Genomic DNA, 19,404 nt, shown 5'->3' on the forward strand with positions numbered 1-19,404 from the left:
TAAACAAACCAAAATATATTTTATATTTGGGATTCTTCAAATAGCCACCCTTAGCCTTGATGACAACTTTGCACACTCTTAGTGTTCTCTCAACCAGCTTCATGAGGTAATCACCTGGGTAATCACCTAATCATCATGCGTTTAGATGAACAGGTGTGCCTTGTTAAAAGTTAATTTGTGGAATGTCTTTCCTTAATGCGTTTGAGCCAGTCAGTTGTGTTGTGACAAGGTAGGCGGGGTATACAGAAGATAGTCCTATTTGGTAAAATACCAAGTCCATATTATGGCAAGAACAGCTCAAATAAGCAAAGAGAAATGACAGTCCATCATTACTTGAAGACATGAAGGTCAGTCAATACAGAACATTTCAAGAACTTTGAAAGTTTCCTCAAGTGCAATCGCAAAAAAACACCAAGCGCTATGATGAAAATGGCTCTCATGAGGACCGCCACAGAAAAGGAAGACCAAGAGTTACCTCTGCTGCAGAGGATAAGTTCATTAGAGTTACCAGCTTCAGAAATTGCAGCCCAAATAAATGCTTCAGAGTTCAAGTAACAGACACATCTTAACATCAACTGTTCAGAGGAGACTGTTTGAATCAGGCCTTCGTGGTCGTAACAATCATCAACCATAAGTAGTTTTTACTTTTTATCAACGTGGCTGATTTGGCAATACTTTRACTGGATTTGTTTTTTAAAAGGAGTAGCTGGTTAGTTTGTCTTGGATATTCCTCGTGTATAGAGCTGTATTGTGCCTAGCTTCCTGGAAAGACTGACACCGCAATGATCTCAGTGTTATAGTTCTAACACTAGGTTGTATTCAGCAATAGAAAACTACTGGTCTATAGTATTGTATTGATAAATGCTCACTATCATGTATATAAGATACTGCCTAACATTAGAAAACAATGTTCACATCCTTCTACATGTCGACAACAGTTGTCCTTCATAATGCTGTTGAATTAATCAGAAATATGGCTTCACTATTGCACATTGGATAACCAGCAAAGTACAACAACATATCTGGATTTCCATAGTCACTCTAGAGGGCAGTAGTGAGCTTACAATCAGCATCAACATCAACAGATTGCAAACAGACAGTCAAATGTGCAAATAAAAATGTGAATAATCTGAAACAGTCCCAATAAAAACTGTCTGCGACAGTCAGATAAGCAGTAAAATATTGATCAACTGCCCCGGACTTGATCCCAATATTGTCGAACAACCCTTACTGCTTTGTGGCTACAAGGCAGTATTATTAAAGCTGATCACTAAGGCTCTACTGTATGTACAACTATCACACATGTTCAACATAGCATAGTATGAGGAATGATGGTACACTTCCTGGGCTGGTACTGTTGTGAGCCTTTTACACTCATTTTATACTCACACTGTTCTGGTGGCATCCTACTGAACCATTGTACTGACAGGGCTTCTCTCTGGGGTGACTGACAGCAGATGACAGAGGTTCTGTTGTCCCTTCATAGCAGAGGGCTCAGTGACCTATGATGAACCCTGTGATCTCTGATGAACCTGTGACCTTTAATTAACCCTGTGACCATTAGCTCAGCAGAGGAGCTTCCTGGTTTCTGGGGGGCCTAGGTTACTCTCTCCTCCAGTGGGGGGCCAGATAAAGGGTTTAGATGTGATGTCACTTCCTTCCTCCAGCAAGATGGACATGATCACTGCACTCTTCAGATGAGGTAGTCCGGACTTATTCTACAGCAAGCATGGCTCAAGATTCTTACTGGTGAGAGAGGAGACAAGGAGATGATGATTAGATGTGTAGAGTATTCAGATATAGTGGAGAATCGTTCACCTCCTGTCTTCTAGATGAACTTAGATTTTGGACAGCAGGATGAATACAACACATACTCAATAGAGTAGCCGTGTCTGAAATCTGGCTTGCCTACTACTTACTAAAACTGCATGTGTACTAATCACACACTATTTAAAATGTACTATTTAATAAAAACATATTCAGTAAGCAACAAATGTCAACATACTAGGCTCACCCATACCGAGAGTGTGTCAGCTAATGCGCAATTGCGTTGTTTCCCGCCATTTGTTCATTTTGGTACAGCTTGTCCCCTTATCTGATTATCAGCTGTTGTCAAACACACGTTGGTCTGAAAAGATGATTCTATTCCTCAGTAGCAGGCAGCGAATTTGTTGTAGATGAAATGAGACGAAATGAGTATGACATGAGTATGACATCCTGGCATTTAAAGCATACAATTTTTCCCCCACACACTATAAAAAGTTGTATTTTCGCATTCCCAATCATTCTACTATTTAGAACGCAAGTAGAAGTATTCGGACCCTGTAAGGACAATGTGTAAACCCACCATTCTACTGACGTCAGATGCAAAAGTAACCCCTTTAGAGGGCTTCTCCAGAGAGCTGCTACTGCTGCTGCCACCCAGAGAGTTCCTCCTAATGATACCTTGGAGGGGGAGCATGTCCAGGCGCTGCAGACTGTTTCTGCGGGAGGAGGAGAGGTAACTCCTTTCCTTAGAGAGGCGGCGCTGGCGACTTGACAGCATGGCGGCAGGAGAGAGAATCCCCGCAGGGGGAACKTTCCCCATCCTCTCATATAGCTCTTCAATCTCCCTCTTCTGGGTGGCCTGGAGACTCTGCACCTCTGCCAAGTGTCTGACAGGAGGGAGAGAGAGAGAATGAGAGAGCGGGATAAAGATAAACAGTTTAGGACTCTGAGGAGGATATGTTTAAGTGCTTTGGAATAGTTGAGAGTTAAGTTGAGTTCAAAGTAATCAAACTTCGATTAAAACCCAAAATGSGTGAATGACTGAGGAGATGCTGAAGGTGAAACACTCACTTCTCCCTCATCTCCTGCAGCTCCTCCCACATGTCCTCACTCTCTGAGTCGTCACTGCTCAGGTATGTGAAGTTACGGCTGTAGCTCAGCCACATGTGGTTTAGAGCGGAGTTGTAGGTGGGGCTCCCTGCCCCTCCCTCCCACAGGCCACGCCCCTCTGAGTCCACCGCTATAACGGACAGGCCGATGTCTGCAGACATACCCATCAGACTGAGACTGCACATTCTCTTCCTTCTCCTCCTCCTCACTGTCTGCTGCTCTTCCTTTTCCTCCTGCTCCTCCTCATCTTCTTCCTTCTCCTCCTCCTGCTCCTCATCTTCTTCCCCATCTTCTTCCTCCTCATCTTCTTCCCCCTGTTCTTCCTCCTCCTCTTCCTGCTGCTGCTCCTTGGTCCCGGCCCACTCTACTTGGACCTCCCGGGCCTCCCCCATAGTGAGGTGTCGGTGTGGGGGGGAGAGAGTGAGGGAGGTGTTCAGGCTGGACTCTGACTCCCAATGCTCCTGCTCCTCTGTGCTGCTCTTGGAGGTGGTGGTGCTGCCCACTGACATGGGCCTGGCGGGGTTAGAGCCCTGTCCACCTGGTTCAGCAGTCACAGGGATCTCCATGCTAGGGGAGACCTGAAAACGGCCCACTGTGACAACAGCAGGTGGAGGATCTGTGGGGAGAAGGGGGTTTATGATCATTATCAATACAGTGATAATAATTCATTTTCACAATCTGCTGTTTGTGTTTACATTCTGTTCCAGTAGTTGATATTATATTCCACTGATATTGACTCATGTACACTCAAATTGATTACAATGCTTTAGGCCGGGATTCAATCCGATTGCCCCTTTTCGGGTATGCACCGTTTAAAGGCAATGTTTCCGCATTRGTGGAGCATTCATGGTAAACGCTGCATATGTCAGCTCAATCTGAAATTTCCTTTAAATATCAAGCGTGCAGTTACAGTGGGGCAAAAAAGTATTTAGTCAGCCACCAATTGTGCAAGTTGTCCCACTTAAAAAGATGAGAGAGGCCTGTAATTTTCATCATAGGTACACTTCAACACTGACAGACAAAATTAGAAAAACAAATCCAGAAAATCACATTGTAGGATTTTTAATGAATTTATTTGCAAATTATGGTGGAAAATAAGTATTTGGTCAATAACAAAAGTTTATCTCAATACTTTGTTATATACCCTTGTTGGCAATGACAGAGGTCAAATGTTTTCTGTAAGTCTTCACAAGGTTTTCACACACTGTTGCTGGTATTTGGCCCATTCCTCCATGCAGATCTTCCTCTAGAGCAGTTATGTTTTTGGGGCTGTTGCTGGGCAACACAGGCTTTCAAACTCCCTCCAAAGATTTTCTATGGGGTTGAGATCTGGAGGACTGGCTAGGCCACTCCAGGACCTTGAAATGCTTCTTACGAAGCCACTCCTTCGTTGCCCGGGCGGGTGTTTGGGATCATTGTCATGCTGAAAGACCCAGCCACGTTTCATCTTTCAATGCCCTTGCTGATGGAAGGAGGTTTCAACTCAAAATCTCACGATACATGGCCCCATTCATTCTTTCCTTTTACACGGATCAGTCGTCCTGGTCCCTTTGCAGAAAAAAACAGCCCCAAGCATGATGTTTCCACCCCCATGCTTCACAGTAGGTATTGGTGTTCTTTGGATGCAACTCAGCATTCTTTGTCCTCCAAACACGACGAGTTGTGTTTTTACCAAAAAGTTATATTTTGGTTTTCATCTGACCATATGACATTCTCCCAATCTTCTTCTGGATCATCCAAATGCTCTCTAGCAAACTTCGTGTACTGACATGTACTGGCTTAAGCAGGGGGACACGTCTGGCACTGCAGGATTTGAGTCCCTGGCGGCGTAGTGTTACTGATGGTAGGCTTTTTACTTTGGTCCCAGCTCTCTGCAGGGCATTCACTAGGTCCCCCGTGTGGTTTGTGGAATTTTGCTCACCGTTCTTGTGATAATTTTGACCCCACGGGGTGAGATCTTGCGTGGAGCCCAGGTCGAGGGAGATTATCAGTGGTCTTGTACGTCTTCCATTTCCTAATAATTGCTCCCACAGTTGATTTCTTCAAACCAAGCTGCTTACCTATTGCAGATTCAGTCTTCCCAGCCTGGTGCAGGTCTACAATTTTGTTTCTGGTGTCCTTTGACAGCTCTTTGGTCTTGGCCATAGTGGAGTTTTGGAGTGTGACTGTTTGAGGTTGTGGACAGGTGTCTTTTATACTATCACAAGTTCAAACAGGTGCCATTAATAAAGGTAACGAGTGGAGGACAGAGGAGCCTCTTAAAGAAGAAGTTACAGGTCTGTGAGAGCCAGAAATCTTGCTTGTTTGTAGGTGACCAAATACTTATTTCCACCATAATTTGGCAATAAATTCATTAAAAATCCTACAATGTGATTTTCTGTTTTTTTTCTTCTCATTTTGTCTGTCATAGTTGATGTGTACCTATGATGAAAATTACAGGCCTCTCTCATCTTTTTAAGTGGGAGAACTTGCACAATTGGTGGCTGACTAAATACTTTTTTGCCCCACTGTACGTGGCTCTACCGTTGATCAGATAGAACCCTGGCCTTAGTTTCATAACTTTCTGTCAGAAAACCAATCCAACTGCCATATCTACTGCCAACATCTGGCGATGGTGTAAGAAGTGGGAAGGAATCAGAGTTAGCTGAGGTGTGGAACTAGTTGGCACTCTACTGGCTTGGAAACAGCTTTTCTCTGCTGAATGTGGCCCTGGGACTTCTCAAACAGAGCCTGTTCTGTCTGTCTGTTGAGCGGGGTGGGCCTTGTTGGGTTGGGTCGCTCGCGGACCAGAGCAGGGCGGAGGTGCGGTGTAAACACAGACAGGTGGGGAGGAAATGGGAGGAGAGGCCTGTAACGAGTCTGMAAGCCTTCTAATTGGTCAGTTCTGCAGGACAAATCTTCTAATAGGTCAATACTGGTAGGCAGGGCTATAATCACATCTACGTATTGGTCCCTTATTCAATGATCCCAAGGCACTGCTAGTGCTAATAGGTGATGTTGTCACCAAACACTGATGTGGACAGGATAAAACAGAACAGGAAACAATGGGAAGGGTAAATTGGCCCAAACACGCTTATTTTTAGATTGCAGGGCAATTCTGAGAATGATTTACTCTGGTTCCTTGAAAGTTTTCCTGGAGGTTTAATTAACGCTCTGAGAATGGAAAATATAGGTTATTTAGAGTATTTTGAAAAATAACTTCCTTCAAACTTTCACTGAATGTTTCAATAACACTTTTAATAACATTGCTWGCTTATTTTGGGTCAATGTTTTTGAACTCCAAGCACAGATAGAACACATGGAAATTCATTTTCCTTAGGCATTAATCATGTGAACACATTTCTTTTTTATTGTGACACAGCATCAGTAGCTAGGTTTCCATCCAATTCGCAACAGATTTTCATGCGAATATTCTCAAATCTGCATAAATAAAATATGTGCATTTTCCCACCAGAGATGTTTTCCATCGAATTGACTGTGGATAAAAGTATGTGCATGATAATGTAGTCCACATAATACCTTTAAATTCCCATGTACCGAATAGAAATTCCAGTTAAATGGGATTCCATTGCATTTTCAACTCTACTGATTGTTTTGACACAAAAAAATGTTGAGTTATATAATATTGTCACGTGCGCTCTAGCCTACAGCTTGCAGATACAGTGCGGGTATAGCCTACATGAGATTATTATGGCCAAAAGAGCGATAATATTTTAATTTCTCCAACGTCAGCCAAGCATRGATCATCATGTAACCAGAATAAGACCCTGGATATTTATTGGAAAAAAGCATCAAGCTCATCACCTTGCACTTTCACCACTTTGTGATGTCAATCACAATTTATTTAATCTGTAGCCTAATAAACATCATGGTTTTCCAAGTCCTTGTGGYAGGACCACACACACCATATCATCACGTAGTTTACTTCGATATGATGGTTAATATCTAAATATTTGCACATAAAGGCGTTTCCACAGTCAATTCGCTCATAATAGATTTTACCGACACAAAAAAATCCCACCATATAGAACAAACTAATGATCTGTCTGCATTTATAAATGGTATGACTTTACTCAAATAAAAATTGTGATGATTCAAACATATAATCTTCTGTCCTCTATCAACCAGGATTGAGCTAGCCATGCCATGTTTTTTTACGCAAACAAAGCTGTTGATTTTAGTCTATTCAAACAGACCCCATTTCAAAGGAAACAAGCACTCATTAAGATCAGGTGTGGCCAATTAGTGGGCGCGGCCCAAATACCTGAACACACTTAAAAAGATAGAGGATAGAGAAAGTTTTGTTGATGCTGAGAACAGAATGTATATGTTTTTAAATAACATTCTTAGAATGTTCTCTAAACCAAGGTTATTATAGTTTTGTGTTTTTATATTTGTTTTTATTTCTATTCGTTTTTCAATTTTTATTTGAAATGTAGTTTAGTTTCAGTTATTTTTCGTTTTTATTCCGTTTTAGTTTGATAGAAACATTTATATTTCATTTTTATGTTATTTAGTTTCAGTTTTAGTGTCAAGGACAAAGTAGCCTATGCCTGGGAGGCTAGCAGCCATGTATGTGCTATTTCTTCTGTTACCTAGTGACAGACTAGTGTTAGCTAGTGATAGGCTCGTGTTAGCTGGTGTTAGGCTAGCTAGTAATCTCTGAAATCACAGACCTAAAGGATTCTCTTGGACATTTAGAAAGAAAACCTCCCTGGTCTTTGTGGTTGAAATTCACTGCTCGACTGAGGGACCTTACAGATAATTGTATGTGTGGGGTAGAGATGAGGTAGTCATTCAAAAAACATGTTAAACACTATTATTGCACACAGAGTCCATGCAACTTATTATGTAACTTGCTAWGCACATTTTTACTCTTAAACTTATTTAGGCTTGCCATAACAAAGTGGTTGAATACTTATTGACTCAAGACATTTCAGTTTTKATATTTTATTCATCTGTAAAAATTTAGAAAAACATAATTCCACTTTGACATTATGGAGTATTGTGTGTAGGCCAGTGCCAAAAAAAATCTAAATMTAATCAATTTAAAATTATGACTGTAACACAATAAAATGTGGAAAAGTCTGAAGGCACTGTATGTCTGGCGGGGATGTTGACACTAGGGCAACAAACAGACAGGGCCGTGGTGTCACTGGATAAGGTAGCGACGTGCTTCCCTGTTTCCCGAAGAGATGAATAGAGATCATTAGAGATAATTTAAAATGGCTTCCACCATTTTAAAGTAGTCAACTGGGTGGGTATTCTGGAGTAATCAGCCAATGATCAGAGTATTGTCTTCTTCAAATTGGATTGCCTATAATTAGTAAATGGCTTTGAGCTATATTACRGACATCTAGTGACCACACTAAATGAATGACACACASGATTTGGGTTAAGACTCCAGCACTGCAGGTGCAGGTAAATCACCAATGTTAGCCGTACACTTTTTTCAAACATCAGACAGCCTCAATGGCACTGCCCATGCTGTCACAGACAAGGCACTTGTTCGGACGAGATGTGTATGCTGGAACGATAAGGAAGTTTGACTAAGTGCACTGGGCCGGGCTATGGATCGCAGTGCTAGAGGCGTCACTACAGACCCGGGTTCGATCCCGGGCTGTATCACAACCGGCTGTGATCGGGAGTCCAATAGGGGTGGCGCACAATTGGCCCAGCGTCATCCGGGTTAGGCCAGGGTAGGTCTTCATTGTAAATAAGAATTTGTTCTTAACGGACTTGTCAAGTTAAATAAAGGTTATTTAAAAATTAAAAATAAATTGTGCAGCATGATGCATCTTTTTTCCCAAAGTTTAGAAGAGAAACTAAAACTGAACATAATTTACCATGGGTTTTATTTTATTTTAGTTCGTTTTGGAGTCAAAGTTAATAGTTTTAGTATAGTTTTAGTTTCTCAAATGTGTTTCTTAATTATTTTATTGCATTTTACTAAATAGTTTTTTTGATTAGTTATTGTTTTAGTTTCAGTTTTACTACAATAACCTCTGAACTTTACTGGAAAGTGTTTGAATGTTCTGAGAACATGCCTTTAAATAGAACCATGAGGAAGCGTTATGCTGAAGTACTGAAATTCCCACAAAAGAATGTTGTAGCCCTACATCCGGCGCCGACAGAGATGGCCGCCTCGTTTCGCGTTCCTAGGAAACTATGCAGTATTTAGTTTTTTTATGTGTTATTTCTTACATTGTTACCCCAGGAAATTTGAGGTTTTATTACATACAGTCGGGAGGAACTATTGGATATAAGAGCCAAGTCAACTCACCAACATTACGACCAGGAATACGACTTTCCCGAAGCGGGTCCTCTGTTTGGCCCACCACCCAGGACAATGGATCGGATCCCGGCCGGCAACCCAAAACAACGGCGCCGCAGAAGGGGCAGACGGAGCGGTCTTCTGGTCAGGCTCCGTAGACGGGCACATCGCGCACCGCTCCCGAGCATACTACTCGCCAATGTCCAGTCTCTTGACAACAAGGTAMACGAAATCCGAGCAAGGGTTGCCTTCCAGAGAGACATCAGAGACTGTAACATTCTTTGTTTCACGGAAACATGGCTCACTCGAGACACGCTATCYGAGTCGGTACAGCCACCTGGTTTCTTCACGCATCGCGCCGACAGAAACAAGCATCTCTCTGGTAAGAAGAAGGGCTGGGGTGTATGCCTTATGATTACCGAGACGTGGTGTGATCATAGCAACATACAGGAACTCAAGTCCTTTTTTTCACCTGACATCATCACAGTCGTGTATATTCCCCCCCAAGCAGACACATCGACGGCCCTGAACGAACTTCATTTGGCTCTATGTAAACTGGAAACCACATATCCTGAGGSTGCATTTATTGTAGCTGGAGATTTTAACAAAGCTAATCGGGAAACAAGGCTCCCTAAATTTTATCAGCATATCGATTACGCGACCCGGGCTGGCAAAACCCTGAATCATTGTTATTCTAACTTCCGCGACGCATATAAGGCCCTCCCCCGCCAAACTTTCAGAAAAGCTGACCACGACTCCATTTTGTTGCTCCCAGCCTATAGACAGAAACTAAAACAGGAAGCACCCATGCTCAGGTCTGTTCAACGCTGGTCTGACCAATCGGATTCCACGCTTCAAGATTGCTTCGATCACGTGGACTGGGATATGTTCCGCATAGGCGTCGAACAACAACATTGATGAATACGCTGATTCGGTGAGRGAGTTAATTAGCAAGTGGATCGGTGATGTTGTACCCACAGCGTATATTAAAACATTCCCCAACCAGAAACCATGGATTGATTGGCAGCATTCGCGAAAAACTGAAAGTGCGAACCACTGCTTTTAATCAGGGCAAGGTGACCGGAATCATGACCGAATACAAACAGTGTAGCTATTCCCTCCGCAAGGCAATCAAACAAGCTAAGCGTCAGTATAGAGACAAAGTAGAGTCGCAATTCAACGGCTCAGACACGAGAGGTATGTGGCAGGGTCTACAGTCAATCACAGACTAAAAAAGAAAAACCAGCCCCATCACGGACCATGATGTCTTGCTCCCAGACAAACTAAACAACAACTTCGCTTTGAGGACAATACAGTGTCACTGACATGGCCTGCTACCAAAACCTGCGGGCTTTACCTTCACTGCAGCCAACGTGAGTAAAACATTTAAACGTGTTAACCCTGGCAAGGCTGCAGGCCCAGACGGCATCCCCAGCCGCGTCCTCAGAGCATGCGCAGACCAGCTGGCTGGTGTGTTTACGGACATATTCAATCAATCCTTATCCCAGTCTGCTGTTCCCACATGCTTCAAGAAGGCCACCATTGTTCCTGTTCCCAAGAAAGCTAAGGTAACTGAGCTAAATGACTACCGCCCCGTAGCACTCACTTCCGTCATCATGAAGTGCTTTGACAGACTAGTCAAGGACCATATCACAAACACCCTACCTGACACCCTAGACCCACTCCAATTTGCTTACCGCCCCAATAGGTCCACAGACGACGCAATCACACTGCACACTGCCCTATCCCATCTGGACAAGAGGAATACCTATGTAAGAATGCTGTTCATCGACTACAGCTCAGCATTTAACACCATAGTACCCTTCATACCGTCATTAAGCTCGAGACCCTGGGTCTCCACCCCGCCCTGTGCAACTAGGTCCGGGACTTCCTGACGGGCCGCCCCCCAGGTGGTGAGGGTAGGTAACAACATCTCCACCCCYCTGATCCTCAACACTGGGGCCCCACAAGGGTGCGTTCTCAGCCCTCTCCTGTACTCCCTGTTCACCCATGACTGTGTGGCCATGCACGCCTCCAACTCAATCATCAAGTTTGCAGACGACACTACAGTGGTATGCTTGATTACCAACAACGACGAGACGGCCTACAGGGAGTAGGTGAGGGCACTCGGCGTGTGGTGTCAGGACAATAACCTCACACTCAATGTCAACAAAACAAAGGAGATGATCGTGGACTTCAGGAAACAGCAGAGGGAGCACCCCCCATCCACATCAATGGGACAGTAGTGGAGAGGGTGGAAAGTTTTAAGTTCCTCGGCGTACACATCACAGAAAACTGAAATGGTCCACCCACACAGACAGCGTGGTGTAGAAGGCGCAGCAGCGCCTCTTCAACCTCAGGAGGCTGAAGAAATTCGGCTTGTCACCAAAAACACTCACAAGCTTTTACAGATGCACAATCGAGAGCATCCTGTCGGGCTGTATCCCCGCCTGGTACGGCAACTGCTCCGCCCACAACCGTAAGGCTCTCCAGAGGGTAGTGAGGTCTGCACAACGCATCAACGGGGGCAAACTACCTGCCCTCCAGGACCTCTACACCACCCGATGTCACAGGAAGGCCAAAAAGATCATCAAGGACAACAACCACCCGAGCTACTGCCTGTTCACCCCGCTATCATCCAGAAGGCGAGGTCAGTACAGGTGCATCAAAGCTGGGACCGGAGAGACTGAAAAACAGCTTCTATCTCAAGGCCATCAGACTGTTAAACAGCCAATCCTGACTCAACTCTAGCCACTTTAATATGGACATTTATGTAATAAATGTATCACTAGCCACTTTAAACAATGCCACTTTTATAATGTTAACATACCCTACATTACTCATCTCATATGTATATTACTGTACTCTTACCATCTACTGCATCTTGCCTATGCCGTTCGGCCATCACTCATTCATATTTTTTTATGTACATATTTTTATTAATTCCTTTACACTTGTGTGTATAAGGTAGTTGTTGTGAATTGTTAGAATCTTGTTAGATATTACTGCATGGTCGGAACTAGAAGCACAAGCATTTCGCTACACTCACATTAACATCTGCTAACCATGTGTATGTGACAAATAACATTTGATTTGATTTGTTTCTTAATGTTTTCTTGAACTATTTGAGACACATTCCTACATTACCAACATTTTAAATAAATGTAACCATGTTTGAACTTTTAGGAAATGTTCTGTTAAAGTAATGAAATACCAAGAAAAAATATTTTTTTGGTCAAGTTCCTTAAATGTGCTTAAAATGTTCCAAAGCCAAGCAACTATCCTGCACCATTCCCAGAAAGTTGTGGGAAGTGTGTATGCAAAATAACATAGGCAACCATGCTCTCACCAAGCTCTAAGAAACATATGGTTCTCAGAACGTTATGTGCTAGCTGGGTAGGCCTTATTTAGACAGAATACAACATAACACACACGTGCATAATAGAAGAACGGCTCGTGTGTGTGTGTGTGTGTGTGTGTGTGTGGTGTGTGTGTGTGTGTGTGTGTGTGTGTGTGTGTGTGTGTGTGTGTGTGTGTGTGTGTGTGTGTGTGTGTGTGTGTGTGTGTGTGTGTGTGTGTGTCTGGAATGTTTACTCTTCATTTGTTTAGTGTGCTAACAAGGTCTGCCAGCGTCCTCCCCGACCCGTCTCCTACCATCAACAGATCAACAGTAAGGGCTTAGGTAAGGGCCAGTACAGTACAATACAGCTAGAGTAGAGGTAGCGAGGGGAAGTCACTGTGAATTCTACTGTGTAACTGGGAGATACTCTGGGCTTGGGAGCACTGGCATTCATCTCAGGCACCATTGGTCTGGACATCGGTGTGGTTGAGCTGAACGATGATAACTTGGAAAAGAGGAAGGAAACTTGTAATCAACATTATTAAGAAAATGATTAAGAGAAATAAACCTCTCCCCCATTACATTAGGTATTTCTCTTTATCATTTTTCTTAATCAAATCAAATTTTATTTGTCACATGCCGCGAATCAACAGGTCAACCTTACAGTGAAATCTTACTTACAAGCCCTTAACCAACAATGCAGTTTTAAGAAAATTACCCCCCAAAAAGAAATAAAAGTAACAAAAAACTAACAATGTTGATTACTTTTTTCCAGTAGGCTTGCAAAATAATTTCAGCTATGTTTTAGTGACCAAAAATATTCAGCAAGAATGACATTACTTGTCACTGTCAGACAGTCATGTAAGGTCTAGTTGGTAACTTACTGTGCTCTCCGGGCTGTCTGGTGCCGAGGGGGACAGGTCAGACCCCGACGCAGAGCTGGACACATCAGACTGGTCCTGAGGAACCATGTATGATCCCTGGGAACTATTCTGTAAATGGCTTAAGCTTTTGGAAGACACTGTTTGCAGTGACATCCCCTGTGGGTTCCTTGGAGGGGTGTTGTAGCCCATCATAGAGGGAGATATGTGGTTATGCTGCCAGCTGGGGTGTCTGTTTTGAGAGTACACAGACCCAGACCCATCCCTCTGCATCTGTGGTGGAGTGTCTGCGCCCTGGTAGACACTGTGCTGTTTTCCTTGACCAGGCATCCCACCCTGAGGGTAGGGGACCTCCACTGGAGCTGTCTGGTAGTGTGGGGAGTAGATGGATGGGTAGCCCGACTGGGGGTGGATAAGCTGGGGGTGGAAGCCTGCTATGGAGGGCATCCCTTGGTTGGCCAGGGTGTTGGCAGGGATGAAGGAGTGAGCCATGCTCATCGCCATGGAGATCACATTGGCCAGGGAGAAGAGGGGCTGTGTGTGGGAAGGCCACATGTCGGAGTGCTGGGGGTGGGCAGAGGGAGACAGAGGGTTCCCCTCCCCGCTGTACTCTGAGGGGCTCGGGGCATCAGAGTGGTGGCCCCCGGAGAAGGCTGGGGAGTAAACGGAGGGGAACATGGGGTTGCTGGCAACCCGTGTGAGGGGAGAATGGGCTGGTTTTGGGGAGCCGAGGTTCACTGGATAAGGGAAAGGGAAGTGTGTGTGGCCCATGAAGGGGGGCATGTGGTAGTGCTGCTTGGGATGGGGGTGCTGCTGCTTGGGATGGGGATGGAGGTGCTCTGGGGAGAACATGGAGGCTGGGTGGTGCTGCTGGGGGTGGGGGTGCTGCTGCTGGGGCTGGGGGTGCTCTGGGGAGAACATGGAGGCTGGGTGGTGCTGCTGGCAGTGAAGAGAACCTGGAAGATAGAAACAAATCAGAACAATTTATGTTAGTTATTATCATATTCACGTAACTTTTATTTACTGAGAGGGAACTTCATGTGTGGTGACAGATTGGTAGACACAAAACAACATAACATTACCTAACTCAGAAATACCACTTGTGTAAAAATAACGCCTTACAAAACCTCAATGTGTTCTTTACAGTGTCCTCATACAAACTCTTATGCCAACGTCTAGAGAACCCCRTAGGTTGTAAAAGAGTGGGAAACGGACTGAACGAACACAGAGACTAGTGAATTATATTATTCTTGCTCCATCTCACTCTCCTCAGATTTTGGATTGTTCCTTCTGCCCCACTGCCAAGTGACATCAGGCATTTAGAACATAAATCCCTCATGTGCGGTGCTTTCCATGGTGAATGGCAGGGTTTTGTCTTAACAAAATCACAGTTTAAGAGAGAGCTTTGATGAGATTGTCATTGCATAACAGGAGCTGATAGCCAGAGTGGTTGGGGCATGTGCAGTTATGTATGCATCCCAAATGGCACCCAAAACTAGTGCCTTGGTCAAAAGTGGTGCATAATGTAGGGAATAGGATGCCATTTGGGACACAGACAGGGATTTATTTTGGATTAGAAATTTAATGGAGCAAGGAAAGACTAGTTTTGACATTTTATGAAAGTCTGAAATTGAAAACATCACAGACGTCAATTCAATGTCTATTCCACACTCCTCAGGGATTAGTGCGGACGCCATTACACTACCCCATCCATTGATTTGAAATTGTATTCAGAAATGGCTCTACAGTTATGAACCAACAGGTCTCCTGTCACTGAGGTAAACCAGCCACTAACATATCAGTCACTGAGGTAAACCAGCCACTAACATGTCAGTCACTGAGGTAATCCAGCCATTAACACGCCAGTCACTTAGGTAATCCACCCACTAACACGCCAGTCACTGAGATAATCCACCCACTAACATGCCAGTCACTGAGGTAATCCAGCCACTAACACGCCAGTCACTGAGGTAATCCAGTCACTAACACGTCAGTCACTGAGGTAATCCAGCCACTAACACGCCAGTCACTGAGGTAATCCAGCCACCAACACTCCAGTCACTGAGGTAATCCAGCCACTAACGTAAATTCAGATAGAAATATAGTTTGGGTAACACTCAGTTCCAGCAGGCATTGTGAAACCAGACTGTGCTGTGTCCAGCAGAGTACAGAGAGACAACAGGGGAAGGAGGAAGGGGGGATATACTTCAGATGGCCTCCAAGTCTTGTGGGGTGGAAGGGGACGTTGTGTGTTCTTTAATTGACTTTAAATGCTTCCATCTCCTCCAGTGGGGGGGGGGGGGTTTCTTGGAAAGAGGGGGAGTGGGATTGTTTGTGTGTGTGTGTTTGTATGTGTATGCGTACGTTTGTGTGTGTGTGTGTGTGTGCTAGAAAACAGAAAACAGGCTGGGAAAGCTTATGCTTCACAGTGACTGCATTCACCTCTCGAAAAGAGGCAACAAGCTTCCTTCAGATGAGGTAATTACCCAAGGCTGGCACGGCACCACTGAGGCACAAAACCGGGCAGGGAAAATTAGTCGGGACCATTCAAATGTCCTGACAATACTAAGAACGGGGTCTGAGGAGGGAGGGGTTTTACGACGGTGTCGGACCCGGTTTGTGTTCCACTGCCAAGATGAGGATGCATCCCAAATGGCACGCTATTCCTTTAATAGTGCACTACTTTTGACCAGGCTTTGGTCGTGCCCTATAGGTCATAGGGTGTCATTTAGTTTGCAACAGTCCTCTCTCTGTGGTGAACAGTAAACAATGCTAAGTCTCTTCACATGGGCCTGTGGGGAGGAGGAGGAGAGGTAGGCTGTTACAGTACAGTACCTGGGGCGTTGTGGAAAGACTGGGAGCGTAATAGAGGTCTCCATGCAGGTAATGTTACGTCTGCTGGGCTGAAGAAGTCTCCTCCATCAGCGGGACCCAAGGGAGAACCATGCACGCCTACACTGGGGTCAGTAATGCTGAAGTCTGGGAGAACAGACAGATACAGACAGTCAGTCTCAGTCATTGAGATGGACATGCACAGTGGCAAGAAAATGCATGTCTATTTACCATACAAACCCTAGTGAACACACAGTAGGTGTAGGGAGGTTGAATATGAATAGAGACCAAGCAGCACAAGATGATACTGAGAAGAACTGAGGTTTTGTTTTCTTACCTGGTAGAGAGGAGGCAGTGTGTGTCCGCTCCACAATGTGACTGTGAAGATTAGGCTGGAAGAGAGGACACAGATATACACAGTGAGTTAGAGATTGTCTGGTAATTTTTTWAATACTTTTTAGCCAGTAGTTCTGAAAGTAGRGCTCACATGCCAAAAGTGGTCGCTGAAAATTGCGTACTACATCACACATGAGCAGATATGTGCACCACATCATTTCTCTCTCACTCTGCTGTGTGTGCATCTTGCTAGGTGTCACTCAAATAGCGAGGGGCTGAAGCTCATTGGCTAGAACTTACATTGCTAGGGGGCTGGCCCAAGTGGGGGAAAATGTAACGAAAATGGCGCCGCACAGCTTTCAAACTAATTGAGGTAAAAAAGTAATTCTGCTCATAGATTATGCATGTATGAACTACACATTGACACATCCAGCCCAAAGCGAAAGGATAAAAAAATATTTAGTAGTCGCCAAAGTTTCAGAACATTTCTTTAATAAACATAAACATAGGACATAAACCCAATGGGTTTGTTGTGAGAAGTCAGTTGCATAAAAAGCAGGGTCATTTTAATGATGAGGGCCATTTGAATAACGACCCATTAAGACAATCATTAACAACTATGTGGTGTTCCCATTACTTCGCTTTGGTTTAAATCTTTTAACCACCATAATCTGAACTAATAACTAACTTTAAACCGTCCTAAACAGCAAACAAACTAACGGTTCCACTAACGGTCCGTATGTAGCCAAACGTTGCTGCACTAATGGCGCAAAAGCCATGACAGGGAGACATAGTGGAGTGGTAATGCGCGTGCAAGCAGTTTCTCGCCATTTGGGTACACTGCAGCATCCACCAAGAGGCTCTTGCTGCCAAGGGAATGCCTGACAGCTTGAAAAACGTTTTGAACACAACAGTGAAAATGGTTAACTTTGTTAAAGCAAGGACCCTGAACTCTCGTGTATTTTCTGCACTATGCAATGATATGGGCAGCGACCATGTAACGCTTTTACAACATACAGAAGTGCGCTGGTTATCAAGGGGCAAAATATTGACACGTTTTTTTAAATTGAGAGACGAGCTTAAAGCTTTCTTTAGTGACCATCATTTTACCTTGTCTGACCGCTTGCATGATGACGAGTTTCTCACACGACTGGCCTATCTGGGTGATGTTTTTTCTCGCCTGAATGATCTGAATCTAGTATTAAAAGGGACTCTCCGCAACTATATTCAATGTGCGGGACAAAATTGAGGCTATGATTAAGAAGTTGGAGCTCTTCTCTGTCTGCATTAACAAGGACAACACACAGGTCTTTCCATCACTGTATGATTTTTTTGTGTGCAAATGAACTCAAGCTTACGTACAATGTCAAATGTGATATAGCGAAGCACCTGAGTGAGTTTGGTGCACAATTACGCAGATACTTTCCCGAAATTGATGACACAAACAACTGGACTTGTTATCCCTTTCATGCCCTGCCTCCAGTCCACTTACCAATATCTGAACAAGAGAGCCTCATCGAAATTGCAACAAGCGGTTCTGTGAAAATTTTATTTAATCAGAAGCCACTGCCAGAATTCTGTATTGGGCTGCGCTCAGAGTATCCTGTCTTGGTATATCGCGCTGTGAAGACACTGATGCCCTTTGCAACCACATACCTATGTGAGAGTGGATTCTCGGCCCTCACTAGCATGAAAACTAAATACAGGCACAGACTGTGTGGAAATTTATTTAAGACAGACTCTCTCCAATACAATCCAACATTGCAGAGTTATGTGCATCCTTTCAAGCACACCCTTCTCATTAAAATAGCCTGCAACACTCTAATCAGCAAACTGGATGTAGTCTATCACAGTGCCATCTGTTTTGTCACCAAAGCCTCATATACTACCCACCACTGCGACCAGTATGCTCTCGTTGGCTGGCCCTCGCTACATAATCGGCGCCAAACCCACTGGCTCCAGGTCATCTATAAGTCTTTGCTAGGTAAAGCTCCGCCTTATCTCAGCTCACTGGTCACCATAGCAACACCCAATTGTAGCACGCGCTCCAGCAGGTATATCTCACTGGTCATCCCCAAAGCCAACACCTACTTRGGCCACCTTTCCTTCCAGTTCTCTGCTGCCAATGACTGGAACGAATTGCAAAAATCACTAAAGCTGGAGACTTATATCTCCCTCTCTAACTTTAAGCATCAGCTGTCAGAGCAGCWTACCGATCACTGTACCTGTACACAGCCAATCTGTAAATAGCACACCTAACTACCTCATCCCCATATTGTTATTTATCTTCTTGCTCTTTTGCACCCTAGTATCTCTACTTGCATATCCTCATCTGCACATCTATCACTCCAGTGTTAATGCTAAATRGTAATTATTTCGCCTCCATGGCCTATTTATTGCCTTACCTCCCTACTCTTCTACATTTGCATCCATGTACATAGATTTTTCTATTGTGTTATTGACTGTACGTTTGTTRATGTGTAACTCTGTGTTGTTGTTTTTGTCGCACTGCTTTGCTTTATCTTGGCCGGGTCGCAGTTGCAAATGAGAACTTGATCTCAACTGGCCTACCTGGTTAAACAAAGGTGAAATCATTTATTTTTATTTTTTATTAACCTGTGGTGAGTTATTCACAATTTTCGATGAACAAATAAGGTTTTATATGTAAGATGGTTAAATAAAGAATAAAATGATTGATTATTATTATATTATTATTTGTGCCCTGGTCCTATAAGAGCTATTTGTCACAGTTTTTTAAATATTTAGGACTAACTTATTCCTTGCCACCAATTCTGAAACTAACTGCAGCTCTTTGTTAAGTGTTGCAGTCATTTCAGTCGCTATGGTAGCTGACGTGTATAGTG

The 19,404-nt window shown here is 43.9% G+C and overlaps 1 protein-coding gene across 1 annotated transcript in view; it reads right to left on the bottom strand.

Annotated features, from left to right (window-relative positions):
- LOC111978006 (serine/threonine-protein kinase WNK4-like) overlaps positions 1 to 19,404 on the bottom strand; it is a 48,023-nt gene continuing 28,619 nt past the window's right edge. The window contains exons 6-12 of the mRNA XM_070448722.1: positions 16,542 to 16,596; positions 16,208 to 16,351; positions 13,376 to 14,328; positions 12,858 to 12,996; positions 2,839 to 3,493; positions 2,348 to 2,654; positions 1 to 1,746 (exon numbers count right to left, since the gene is read on the bottom strand). Of these exons, the coding sequence (XP_070304823.1) occupies positions 1,744 to 1,746; positions 2,348 to 2,654; positions 2,839 to 3,493; positions 12,858 to 12,996; positions 13,376 to 14,328; positions 16,208 to 16,351; positions 16,542 to 16,596 (2,256 nt within the window). The 3' untranslated portion in view covers positions 1 to 1,743. The remainder of the gene's footprint in view (positions 1,747 to 2,347; positions 2,655 to 2,838; positions 3,494 to 12,857; positions 12,997 to 13,375; positions 14,329 to 16,207; positions 16,352 to 16,541; positions 16,597 to 19,404) is intronic.

Source organism: Salvelinus sp. IW2-2015, linkage group LG18 (assembly GCF_002910315.2).
Source record: "Salvelinus sp. IW2-2015 linkage group LG18, ASM291031v2, whole genome shotgun sequence".
NCBI classification, from domain to species: Eukaryota; Metazoa; Chordata; class Actinopteri; order Salmoniformes; family Salmonidae; genus Salvelinus; species Salvelinus sp. IW2-2015.